At 40.9% G+C, this 13,988-nt stretch overlaps 1 protein-coding gene across 2 annotated transcripts in view; it reads left to right on the top strand.

Moving 5' to 3' along the window:
- The window catches only part of TWSG1 (twisted gastrulation BMP signaling modulator 1), a 315,372-nt gene extending 310,847 nt beyond the window's left edge, over window positions 1–4,525 (top strand). For both annotated transcript variants that reach the window (XM_044067966.1, XM_044067967.1), the window contains exon 5: window positions 4,036–4,525. In XM_044067966.1, coding sequence (XP_043923901.1) covers window positions 4,036–4,217 — 182 coding nt within the window. In that variant the 3' untranslated portion in view covers window positions 4,218–4,525. The remainder of the gene's footprint in view (window positions 1–4,035) is intronic.
- Window positions 4,526–13,988: the final 9,463 nt, after the last annotated feature.

Here is a 13,988-nt window from a genome sequence, read left to right as displayed (position 1 = left end):
ATTTTCTCACCCTCTCATCAAGCAGTTCCTGAGAGGGGCTAACAACTTAAGGCCCCCTAGGAGAGCACCCACCCCTGCCTGAGACCTTAACTTTGTACTCGAAAAACTCATGCTTCCCACTTTTGAACCTGCTGCTTCAGCAGAGTTAAAATTCCTCTCTTGGAAAACAGCCTTGCTTTTAGCCATAACTTCAGCAAGAAGAGTGTCTGAGTTACAGGCACTAATGGCTATGGAACCCTTCATTATTTTCCATGCCGACAGGGTTTCCCCTCAGGACTAACCCATCCTTTATGCCTAAGGTGGTGTCCAGTGTGGCTCTAAACCAATCCATCCATTTGCCAACCTTCTTCCCTAACCCTCAGAATAAAGGGAAAAGGATCCTGCACTCCTTAGATGTGCATAGATAGCTCAGGTTCTACCTTGACAGGACTAAACCTTTCAGAAAATCTGACCAGCTGCTAGTCAGCTTTGCTACAGGGGCAGAGGGTAAGGCCATTTCAAAACAAACCATTTCCAAATGGATAGCACACTGCATCCATTTCTGCTACAAGCACCATGGAAAACCTACCCCACAGGGCATCAGACCACATTCCACTAGGGCTACTTCCACCTCTACAGCATTCCTCAGGGGAGTCCCTACCAGGGATATTCTGGAAGCCGCATCCTGGAGTTCTGTACACACCTTCACCAAGCATTACCATTTACCTATTTTTTTCTAAATCCAGAGCTGGATTTGCTACAGCAGTCTTGCAAGGCCTGCTAGCCAGCCCTAACACTTCTTGACTGCTTCCACCCTTCCTCAGCTTTGGGAATCAGCCCAATTGTGATGAGTGCAACAGTGAAACACAAAAAACATAGTACAGTTGTGTACACTTACCATAAATGTAGATGTTCGAGTGTATTCACTGTTGCAGTCCTGGTTTCCTTCCCTCCAGCTCCCTGGTTTTCTCTATCTTTCTACCTTTCCTTTCTATGGCCATTCTTAATGGCATTGGTATTTACTTTTTACTGGTGGTGTTCCCCACCTTATACTAGCTTCCTATTTGGGGGCTCCTGACATTTGGGGCAAGAAAAACTGATGTAATGGCTTCGGCTGCCTTTTTTATACCCCTGGCGACCTGACGTCATGGTAGAAGCGACAGCATCCGATGCAGAAATCCTAAAACTCTGGTATTCTGGCCAACTGAGGGCTACCTGCAGGCAGATAACCCAAGTGTGATATCTGCAACAGTGAACACATTCGAACATCTACATTAATAGTAAGTGCACACAACTGTACTTTACAAGCATTGTCGCGCAGACCACCTTACCTGGTTTGTCAGGACAGTTTATCTTTGTGAACCGGTCCTCATTTTCTTCCTAAAGTGGCCTCAGAAGCAAATCTGAACCAGATGATTAACCTACCAGTTTTCTTCCCAATTTTTTCCAACAAAGGGGAATATGCTTTACATTTAATAGATGTCAGTCGACATCTGAGATTTTACCTGCACCACACCAAAGACATTAGAAAAAGCAGACCGACTTTTGCTGTCCTTTTTAAAGGCCAAATTGGGTCAAGGTGTTTCTAAAGTGACTTTGTCCAGGTGTCTCTCCAACTGTTTCTCCTTTATTTATAAGGACAAGGTATTAGCATTACCACGCAAGCCCAAGGGTCACTCAGCTTGAGCAGTGGATACTTCCACTGCCTACTTTGCTACCCACAGATGAGATTTGTGCTGTGGTTACTTGGTCAACCAATTATACTTTTAAGTTACATTACAAACTAGATGCACAGTCTAGATCCTGTGCATTTTTAGCCCAACCATACTTCAGAATATCCTTTCCTGAGACTTCTGGGCTCTGTGGTAGTTTGGGAATCTGTCCCTTCTGTTAGGTCAGATGGAAAAGACAAATATCAGATACAAAATATATGTGCTTACCATAACTCTAGATCCATGTTGTCTTATTCCACCCACCTCAACATTCTCTCCCTCCCTCTGCCTCCTATCCTAAATTCTCATTTTGATGCCCCTTGACTACTCAATTGGACCTGACCAGGGCCTTGTTTTGTTGGAAAGAGCTTAAGAAAATAGGCTTTTGCAGTCCAATGTTCAGCAGGACCTTCACCTTCCTATACTTTGGAATGTTTCCAGACATTTCCCAACACTATCATCAAGCTAATTAACTCCCTTTTTCATAAAATCCTTCATGAACCCATTTTGTGCAGTGAGATATTAAGTCACCCATTCTCAAAATAAAATGAATAAGCCTGAAAAGTAGATAGCCAAAATGTCTTTGTCAAATATTCATATTGGGAAGTGCTTTTGTCCATCCCAATGGACTTCTTCAGAATATTTTCAGCAAAGAAGTATATTAAACCTTTCCATTCTCATAAGATTCTTCCAATCCCCGGTGATGTCTCATAGCCACTCCAGAATAAACTTCAAAACCACGGCGTAGTATGTTCTCCTCTAGTGCCATGTCCCCTTGCAATGTATACAGCCCTTCCTATGCTTCCTCCCTCATTGCTTTAGCATAAGGCAGTCTTTCTTATTGTTTTATTCTGTTCCAACTAAACACCAGTCGCTTCCTTTGTGAATATGAATAAAACAATTATTTGACATCTGTTTCTCATTTCTTGCTTGTATAACTTGCTGGTTTGTGAGTTGATGTGGCTTATACATTTTTGAATAATGTATCTTAAGAAGCTGTTGGTCCCCCATCATGTTTGCCTGCCTTCCTTCCTTCCTAATTCTGTCTGTGCCTCTTTTATTTTCCTGCTTCATCATCCTGCTAGTCCTGCTGCCTAATTGTAATACAAATCTTATTTATTCCTCTGCATCCCTTCTGTTCTACAAATCTCTCTTACATGCCAGTCATTAACTTTGTTATCCTTTGTAGTTCTGATACGTGTCAGGGTGGCCCCTCCGCTGCTGGTTCCTTTTCCTTCCAATACTTCCATTCCTAAATGTGTCCCCTCTCCTGTTGAAACCTGTACGTACTAAAGTCCATCATCCACGTGTCTTATGCTGTTCTTTTACCATTTCCTTTGAACCATATAATTATGTTATTACTATCTCCCAGAGGATCTTTTACCCCTAATAGCCTTTGCATTTTTGTTGTTTCTATGCACCCATGTATCTGTCTTAGCAAGTCTGTTTGCAGAATAATTGTACATTTATTGCATGTTTTCACCTACCAATCTCCCAGTCCGTGAACTTTTGTGGTCACCAGTACTTTAGTAAGCTAACAATCTGTAATTATAGAGACTTGCATGCACTTCACACAGGTACAATCCAGGTAAGACCTGGCATAGTGAAGTGCAGCTGACCAATGTGCCATCCAAGTTCTGGTTATTCAATAATAAAACTTCACTTAAATTGCTCAAGCAATGTATGTGATTTATGTAGCATTCCTAGGATATTGATTATGGGCAACTAACCTTATTTCTTACTTTTAATTGTAGTTCTACAACCAATACACTACTCACAGCTACAGTTTGTAAATTATAGATTCAAAGGGTGTTACTAGGCATGTAGTGCAGAGGACCAATGAGGAGCCTAGCCCAATTTTCCAGTTACCCCAAAGCACTGTCTGGTTAAGTAAACTGCTAGGTCTCACAACAGGCAAATGGAGACTAAGGAAATCAAACCATGGACTACAGGAAGCAGATTGTCAACATCCTACAGCCTTTATTCTCTGCAATAACTATCAGATGGTTATGCTCATTTCGCGTTACTGGTATATGCAGTTTGCTTTTTGATCTGCAAGATTATGGGTAGTGAAATGAACCTACAATTTTTTTAAGGAAATAAAGACCCTTAACAGGGCAAGCAGCATTGCTGTTACAGGATAAGAAAGTGTGGTAAAGACAGTCAAACAAATACTGATATTATATTTAAGTAGCTGAGAATACTCCATTCTGATTTCATGTATATGATTTACTTTATGATCTGTCATGATCTGTATTTCATAATAGATGTGATAAATAAAAGGGGTATTATATACATCAAAATGTTGCTTTTTATAATTTATGTTGTTTTCATTTTTTTGTAGATCACATGTGTACAGTGGTATATTTTGATGACTGCATGTCCATCCATCAGTGCAAAGTTTCCTGTGAATCTATGGGTGCCTCAAAATACCGATGGTTTCACAATGCGTGCTGTGAATGCATTGGCCCAGAATGCATTGATTATGGCAGTAAAACAGTCAAATGTATGAACTGTATGTTTTAATGGCATCTCATACTTTTGACATGTTTTTTGACTGCACCCTTTATAACCTCTGGAAACATGAAAGAACAGCAAAGAGTTGATAAGGGATCAGTGATTAAACAGAACAGCACCAAAGCAGAAAAGTGAAATATCTGTGATATTTTTTACTGGTTATCTGTTTTATGAATGTATTGTACAGTGTATTTTATAAGTTAGCAGAAAATGGTGTAGGTGATTATGTTGTTTTAGAATTTCTATAAGCAAAACTTTGGAGTACTGATTTGATGTCCATAATTATCAAAAATGTCAGAATTGATTAAAATCTGCATCTGTGGAATTATCTTTTGTAATTTCTAATGCACTGATATTTCATTTTTATCAAATTCCCTTTTACTACATGGCTAACCAATAATTTAAAATACAAACCAGTGCTGTGAAAAATAATATAATTTAGTTTAGTGCGACACAGGATGCATTTAACTTTTGATCATCTTCTGTCTGCTCATGCAATCTCCATTAACATGCTCATCTCTGAAGGGATATGTAATACATCATCACTTTTCACCCTTGTCTTCATTTAGACACAGGGAGCCACACTGCCTGTGGCTGATTCCACTGTGGTAAACACAGAATGATCAAACATTGAAAGCACATGGGGAGTTGGGATGGGATGGATGGGGAGAGCTGGGGATAATCTAGTACAATTTAGGCTTTACTCCATCAGTGCTCTTCACTGCTAACAGAAGACGAATAACACAGACTTAAGGCCGTTCACATACAGAGTTGTTGGTATGCTCCAAGTTTGACTTATACATTCTACAGTAGCGTGTCTGAACGTCATTGCTGAATGGAGTCCTTACTGCAAAACAGGGTTTAGAATCTGATTTAAGCTACTATGAAACGAATAACAGATATGGTCACATGCACTGTATTTATGTCTGGTTCCCTCCCCTTGATTGGGGATTGAGCATAAGTAAAGTTGTGTATTTAAGAAGGCAGACAAGGAATGATTTGGATTGTACTACAGAGACTGTTTTGAACTACACTATACAGACAGGATGTTACTTTAATTAATCTGCTTTTGAGTAAAGCAGAGCAATTGGACTACTGGTGTAACATGTTTGAGTTTAGCACTCCAAAAGGCTTCTGTTGTATTCTTCTAAGTGGACCACACAAAAGATTCACCCCTCCTTTGCAACGTCTTAAATAGCAACTTTCCTTTTGGCATAAAGAGACAAGGAATACATGACATCTGAGAATAAGGCATTACAGAAAGACCTTTTATCTTGATGATTTGTGCAGTATAGGCCCAGGACAGAGAGAAATGGATAAAGAAATGGTGCTGAAAAGAAAATATGTAGGTACTAGGTAGTGAGTGAAATATAAACCTTTAATTAATTGTTTTCCAAATGTTAAATTTTAAGTTTGTAACTGATAGTAAAGATACATTATGCATATACATCCCATTCTGAATTTTTCTTCACAAACAGCAGCCAAGTAGCACAAACAGTCAAAATCAGCAAAACTATATCCACAGGCTCCCAGATGAATAAACAAATGGTTTAATGCAACAAGAACAAAATAAAAGCTTCACTAAGTGCTTTCATCTTCTAACTCCTTTACAAAGACTTCTTCAGACTGAAGTAAACAGCAAAATTCATATTTAAATATCTTAAAAACCATCACCTGACATAACATCACATGACCTTACTAAAAACACATGTTCCTAGTGCTTTAACCCTTTCCTTTTCAGATAGCTGACAAATTCTTCTCTCTTGTTTAGTCCTGGTAGAAAGCAAGCATTTAGCTTTACTTGCCAGCAGAATTCTAACCACCCTAGTTCTTCTTCAATATTAATAACATTTGCTTCAATGGATACCGTATCAAGTACTATACATTTAAAGTCTACCTTACATTTGTTTGTTTTATAGTGTTTGCATACTGCATTCCTCTCATCACCAGACTGAATAACATATTTATGCTCATATATCCTTCTATTTAATTCTCGAGTGGTCATTCCAGCATAATAGGATTTGCATTGAATACAGAAACATAAGTAAACAACATTTTTAGACTTACAACTAAATTGTCCTGGAATTTTAACTTTTATACCCCTATTTCTATTTTATTTCCTTCCGTAAAAATGTAAGTGCATATATTACAATTATAACATTTAATCATCCCACATTTTCTGTTACTTCTTTCCTTCGGCTTATTTAGTTTTCCCTGAAAATAATTTTTAAAGTTTTTTTTTCTTTTTCTTTGTACAAATAGAGGATTATCACCTACTTTTCTAAACACATCATTATTTATTCTTAGTAGTCCCCATTTTTTTCGTATCACATTTTTTATAGCTAATGAATCTACGCTGTTTTGAATGGCCATAGAAGTTTTTCTTTTATAAGGGATTTTTTCTTTTCTATCCGATATTTTTCCCCTCATCTCTATTCTTTCTTCTAATAATTTATTTATTCACATTCAGGGTATCCTTGTTTTCTAACTCTATTACAAAAGGAACTAGCTTCTTCTAAAAACTCATCTTCACTGTAAGCCCACTTATTCTAGACAGTTGCCCCTTTATTATATTTAGCTTAGTGTTTTTAGGATGCATACTACAGAAGTGCAGATACATATTGTTCTGCACCTCCTTTTTATAAATTCTAGATACTAATTTGTTATTCTTTTTATACAAAAACAAATCCAAAAAAGTGATTTCTTTATCACTAATATGATGAGTAAATTTTAAGTATGTACACACATTGTTATATATACCAAGAATTCTTTTAGTTCCTCATACGTACCTCTCCATATTAATAGTACATCATCAATAAATCTAAAAAATATATTTTTATGCTATTTTTATATTTGTTTTGTAACATATGAATGATTTCCCATCCATGCATAAATACATTTGCATAACTGGGGGCCAAAGCTGCCCCAATAGCTACACCATTAACTTGTATATAAATCTCATCATAGAATGAGATATAGTTATAGTTCAATACAATATCTATCATTTCCATTAATAATCCAACCATGTTTGTGGAATACATTTGAGAATGCAATAATTCCATCCTTACAATTTCCATTTCTTCATTCGGTATCATAGTGTACAAGGATTTAATAACAAGTGTTACAAGCAAATAATTTTCATTTACTGCTATTTTCTCAATTTTTCTAGAAATTGAAACTGTCTCTAACATACGTAGAGGTATGTGGGATAATTTTTTGCAAGAACTTATCTACAAATACAGACATACCTTCTGTTTTACTGTTCTTACTAGTCACTATTGGCCTAAGTGGGGGTTCTTCCAGGTCCTTATGAACTTTGGGTATTCCATACATTTTACATATTTTAGCGTTGGTATTTTCTAGACTCTTCCTTATTTTTTCATCTATTCTACCAGCATTATACCATTCTTCTATACCTGAGTCAATAAATCTATACCCTCTTTTCGCATCTTGCATGGTTATCTTTTTGTAATACTTATCATCTGTTAACAGCAATTTCATCTTAGCGTCATATATATTTCTGTCTAATACAAGTGATCCTCCTTTGTCAGCTTTAAAAAATAAAATGTCATTGTTGTTGATCATATATTATCAAACACTACTTTTTCATGTCTAGTTAAATTATAAAATTTAAATTCAGCTTTTCTATCTAAAATTTCAATAATTTGCATTTCACAAATATTTAAGAACAAGGGTGGATTAAAACTACTAGTTCTATAACAGACAGCACTACTTTCAGCATTGTCATTTCTATTAAACAATGTATCAAAATTTAAAAGTCTCACATAGTCTCTGAGATCATTGATAGTTCGTAATTTGTCAGCTCTTTGGGCTGGTGTAAAATTCCAGCCTCTACTCAGCACCTTACAGTCTTCATTATTTAATGTATAGCTAGACCAATTAATAATAATAAAGTTTTCAGTACCTATGTTCTCCTGTATGCATTCATTTGGTTCCAGTTCTTCCATTTCAGCCCTTTCTTCACAAAGTTGTTGTTTGTTGGCTTCTTATAATTATTGGCATTTGCATTTTCATTTACATTACATGCAGTCACTTGGGCCCATGATCTATTTTCACCATTCACCCTTTGGTAAACTTCCACAATTTGATTTTTGTTAGAATAAGTCAGTTGTTTAGATGTGCTCACCACCACTTTCTCCTGTCCTCCATTTTCATTAATAATTACTGTATTTCCTCCTTGTGAACTCGACTGTGTTTGCGACCCACTCATATTTGTAGTTCCAGCACTATTTTCATTTTCTCCTGGTTTATTAGATTTTTTAGCTTGCAGTCGTTCAGAGCGCCTCACCATGCTTGACTCTTCAGCCCCAACATTGGCGTCTTGCATCATTTCCTCTGGCCACACATTTCCTTGTAGCTGTAAACATTATGCAGAGGCCACTCCCCCTGCATATTCAATATTCAACTGCACAGCTGAATAAAGATAGTTCTGAATGGTGGAAATAGAATCTACCAACCGATCTTCCTCTGGTTTAAAGAATTCTATTAGTAGTTACATGTAATTGAAACTTAAGTCTCGGTTCAATTTTTGCCATTTAGTTAATGCGGTAGCGTTGTCGCCACACAGATAGACATCCTGTTCGATTCTCAGCTAGAGCGTCTTCTGTGTGGAGACATGCGTGAATGGGCGTACCTTCGTTGAAGGTTGTGCATCAGAGCTGGCAACTCGGCACGTAAAAATCTCCTGCCAATCATTAGCGGACCGGAATTCCACTGTGGTGACCCCCCTAACCGGGAAAAGCCGAAAGACGCAACAGTTAATAACTCAGTGTATACGTCTCCATAAGTTGGCATTAACAATATCCTTAAGCCGCGTGGTACAATGTGATATTCTAAACAAGCTTCAAAATGAAATCTCTTTGCTTGGAGTCGTTTTAGTTTAAACATTTCATCCTGTGCTTTAATGTTGTTTTGTTTCAACAGTTTTATTATTGGCCAGACTTTTTTTCCTTTGTTCTAGTATTCTGGAAAAATAATCATTTTCAAACCTTATCAGGGTTTGATTGTATTTTAAGAGTGATTTTCTCCAAGCAGATCTTACTTTAGACTTGTTGCTACCTTATTTTCTCCCCCCCTCCGAGTTTAGACTTTTAGACTAATATTGCTTTTGCATTATGCACTTTTGTTAAACCATGTTAAACCATGTATATCATTAAAAAGTGTGTGTGTGTGTGTGTGTGAGATGGATACAGAAAGTAGGTAACGTGCCTTCAAATGTGTGTTGCAATGTGGAGTGTTGTTCCAACAGTTAGTCTGGACAATATTCTGTATTAATCTCTTAGTTACCAATTACGAATTATCATGCTACAAAAGTGTTCTCAATCACAAGGTTTTCAGAATCATTTGCATGGAAGACTCTGGAAGTATAGGGCACATCAGTCCAATCGGGACTAAGTCATGAAGTGCATCAAGGGGGTGGGTCCCTGTGAAAGAGATCTTGAATCAAGGTCTGGGTGAGGCCTTCAGACTGAACATAATGCAACAGCCGGTTTCCTAGAGGAGCCGTGTGGACTGTGTAAAGAAAGGTTGCCAAAGGGCTATGTTAGATTTACTTACTTTTGGGGGCGGAGAAGCCAAGAAGTAAACAAGGAAGTGCTGTTATTCCCATTTTCTGATGGGTGTACACAATTAACATGTCTTTTTATAGAAATCAGCACTATTAGTGTTCTCTGGATTCTTCTTTCACTTTTACTGGACTAGAGATAGCAGGTTTCAGTTTCCTAAAATGAAGCTCAGTTGAAATTAACAGTCACTGGTATCAGTATGGTCCTTGAGATACTTTGCTTCATTCTTCGATAAATTCTTGACTAAGATCCAAAATACATACAAATCTCTAAATTGCATTTATGTATTCTACAATATATGCACAGAACACTAGATCTGAAGTAGTTAACTTCATTTGATCATCAACCTTTGGGCTCCGAATCCGATACGGATACGAGCCGGCAGCTTACCAAGCTAAAGATCCGAGCTCCAAACTCCTCCTCCTTACCCATACTACACTGCAACCTCCTTCCAATCCCCAGATCTCGTTTGCCATGGCTTCGGCAGCACGGGATTTCTGAGCTCCAGGTTCGTTAGGTTTTAATCTAACTTTCGGTCTGTGTGTGCCTTTTCACCCTATCCTTATTCCCCCCAGGTTTTTGCGTTTAGAAAATAGTGATTGTAGTGGTGTAGAATGTTGCTAAACTTTCTGTCTGTGTAAGCCTCCCCTTCCCGCCCTTAGCATGTGTGTGCGTGTGTGTGTGCTTCTTACTTAGCTTGTCTAAGTCTGTCATGTCGGAAAGTCAGAAACCGACTTTCTCTAAGTGCACAGAGTGTGGCCATAAGCTGTCGCCGGCTGATGGTCACACTCTGTGCGTAGTTTGTTTGGGGGTGCCTCATCTGACATTGGGCTCCAAAATTTGTGCATCCTTTAACCCCCAGGCCCTGCAGAATCGCAGAGCTGATTCTTGCGGGTCTTTTACCCGCAGAGTCAGCTACTTCTTCTGCAGTTTCATCTTCAGTCATGGCTGTGACTGTTCAGCCTTCCAGTCCTCCTCCCCTGTCCGTGATTCCCACTCCCACCTCTAAACAGGGAGAGAGAGAGGCCAAGAAAGAAAAACATAGGAAGAAAGAGGAAGAGAGAGAAAAAGAGAGAGAGAAAGAGAGAGAGACAGGGAGAGGGGTCGCAAGAGGCAAGCTGGTTTGGATCCATTGGCCCCTCCCACTAAGGTGATATTGTCTCCAGAAAAAGTTGCAAGGCCGTCTTCCTCTTGGCTCCATTCTCCACGATTCTCCCCGGAGCTGGAGGAGGAGGCTTGGCCCGCTTCGAGGTCGTCCTCACATCAGCCCTCTCGGCCAATGTCAGTGGCATCCTCGAGATCTACTAGGAGCCTCTCTGAAGCTGAAATGGACCGGATGATGAGAAGGTTCCTGCAAATTCAATTGCAGATGGGAGTGTTGCTGGCTCCCCCCACAGCCGGAATGGGGAGTTCGGCGCTGACGTTTGTCCCGATAGCTCCTTCTCCGATCCACCCTCGGGTTTTGGAGTCTATGGATCTGAGGAGCCCCAGAGTCAGGGGTTCGGCACCAATGGTACCTCCTACCTTGACATCGGCCATGCCCTCGATCCTGTCAGATCCCTTGTCGGATCCGAGCTCTTGGAGACGAGATGTGGGTGTCGGATCTGAGGTGATGAGAGTGTCGTCGGCCCTGTTGTGGTTGAGGCATACCATCTCCTTGGGTCCAGCTGTGCCAACCTCAGCTCAGATCCCCTTGTCGAATCCGAGGGGTACGGCTACCCACACCACCAGCTTCAGGGAAGCCGGTTCCCCTTCGGCTTTCGACATTGATGAGAGGGTTCTCTCTGCAGGATCGAGATCCCTCACTCTTTCCTCAGAGTCCACCCTGCTCCCTTGCAACTGAGTTTGTCTTCCATCATCCAGTCCTCCCAAGGACAGCCTGTGTCCGATACGCACCAGACAGTTCCCCTTGAGGAATATGAGACGGTTTGTGAGCCCTCCCTGGAGAGTCCCCCCGAGGAGGCCCCTCGCAAATGCCAGTGCAAAAGGAGGCACATGGACTCCCCTGAGTCCCTCACTGAAGATACCGACTTGGAGGAAGGGGAAGGTTCCCCCAGATCACCCCCCCCCGAAGATGTCTCCTTCGGAGACATAATGGAAATTCTTCACCAGAGGGGGAGTTGGTCCACCCAAAAGCCTTCCTCGGACAAGTCGGTATTTCTGGAGGCGTTTGAGACAGGCCCATCTACCTCTTGGGTGTGTCCCCCCCGGCCGACCCTCTGGTGGACCTTATTACCACCAGAGCCTAGAAGGAACTGGACACTGTAGAGCCAATACCCAAATGGCCCGACAGGGTATTGAGCCTTTCTGCGGACAAAGCCTCTTGGAGTAATGGTTCCCCAGTTGATGCTATGGTGGTGGCAGTGGCCACCAAAAAGGAACTCACCCAGGAAAGTTCCTCGGTCCATCCCCCGGACAAGGAGTCCAGGGTGATGGATCGTCTTGAAAAGCAGACTTTTGCTTCAGCTACCTTTGCTATAAGGGCGCTGAATTACATTAGACTGCAGAGTGACCTTGTGAAATAGTATGCTGAGTCTCCCCCGGTGTCCATTTCGGCCAAGGATAAACGAACATTCTCAGCTCGTATGGCCACTCTCAAGTCTGTGTCAAATACGTCCATGCGTTTACTCTCTCATGCCACTGAGGGAGCCGCTAGGGCAGCAGATTCTGGTATTGCCATGAGGCGTCATGCCTGGCTCTGGCTTTGTGATTTTTTGGAACCTTTCAAGGCATCCTTCACTAACGCCCCTTTTGACAGTTCGACCCTGTTTGGGAAGACCATCCGAGATATGCTTGTCCAGAGTGAGAATGACGGGAAAATGCTGTCAGCCATCGGGATTCGCTCCTCTAACCCTCAAGGGTCCTTCTCCAGGAACCAGCGAGGGCAAAAGAAGCTGTGGTTCTGGAAACCTCAGCAGTCCTGGAATGCTCAGGACTCCTTCTCCCCCAGAGGCAGAGGGGGACAAGGTGGACGCCGGTCCAGAGGTAGAGGGGGACCGAAGAACTTCGGGTCACGGGAACTTTTTTCCGACCAACCCGTGCAGCAGCCCTGAGGGGTTGCCCGACTGCTCCTCTCTGGAGGCAGTCAGGGGGCATTTTTTGAGGCACCTAGCTCAATGGGAGTCTATCAGGTCAGATCGCTGGGTGCTTCGAATAATATCCAGAGGCTATTTTATTCTCTTCATAAACAATCCCCTATGCGCAAGGCGCCTCCTGGATGTCCCACCCGCTCAAAGGGAGATGGCAGCTTTGGAGATAAGAAAGCTATTAGAAAAAAGAGCAATCCAGCAAGTGCCCCGGACCAGTCTGGATCAGGTATCTATTCCAGGTTCTTTTTGGTGCCAAAAAAAATGGGGGACTTAAGGCCGATTCTCGACCTATCCGCAATGAACCTGTCCGTTGCCAAGGAAAGGTTCCGGATAGTCACTCTACAATCCATCCTGCCCTTCTTGCAGGAGGAAGACTGGATGTCCTCGATAGACCTCAAGGATGTGTACTACCATATTCTGATGGACAGGTGATCCAGGAGGTTCCTCTGCTTTCAGCTAGGAGCCAGTCATTACCAGTTCAGGGTCCTACCCTTCGGTCTCACCACAGCCCCCAGGGTGTTTACCAAAGCAAGCTCATTGGTGTCACTAATAAAGGCAGTTTGTTTACACAAATAACAAATGTAAAGTAAAACAAAGCAAACTGCCACCAAAGCCAAAATTGTTAAAATCTAAGAACTGGTTCACTTTATTAGTACTGATACTTTTTAAAAACTGATACAGTCTAGCTGCTAAGTGGATAAGCACTTTCGGTTTTTAACCTTTCTCAAAAGTAAAAAAGCAGCTTTCATCTATTTAAATAATCCTTTCGTCAGTCCATGAAAGCAAGCAGCCAATAGGAAGCTACCTTTCTGTCATGCCCTTCTTTCAGCCTGTATGCTTCACTTTCTCAAAGTCCTTCCTTTTAGACTCGGCTTAATAGGAACAATTTCATTTAGTCCTGGCTTCAAATCCGCTCTTAAATTCATGATCCACTTACTTTCCTCTATTTCAGTGCGATTAACTATGTCTCCTCCTCTTGTGTTTCTAAGAGTTTATTTATGACCATAAATCTGAAATTGTGACCTGTGTTGGTTTTAGTATGCCCCTTATAGTCCATTTGTTCCTACTTGATTTTTAATGTCTTGATTATGTCTAAGAAGCTCCTT

The sequence above is a fragment of the Protopterus annectens genome, chromosome 3.part1 (assembly GCF_019279795.1).
Source record: "Protopterus annectens isolate FY-2018-M chromosome 3.part1, PAN1.0, whole genome shotgun sequence".
NCBI lineage: Eukaryota > Metazoa > Chordata > Ceratodontiformes > Protopteridae > Protopterus > Protopterus annectens.
This window is presented reverse-complemented; position numbering and strand designations above follow the sequence as displayed.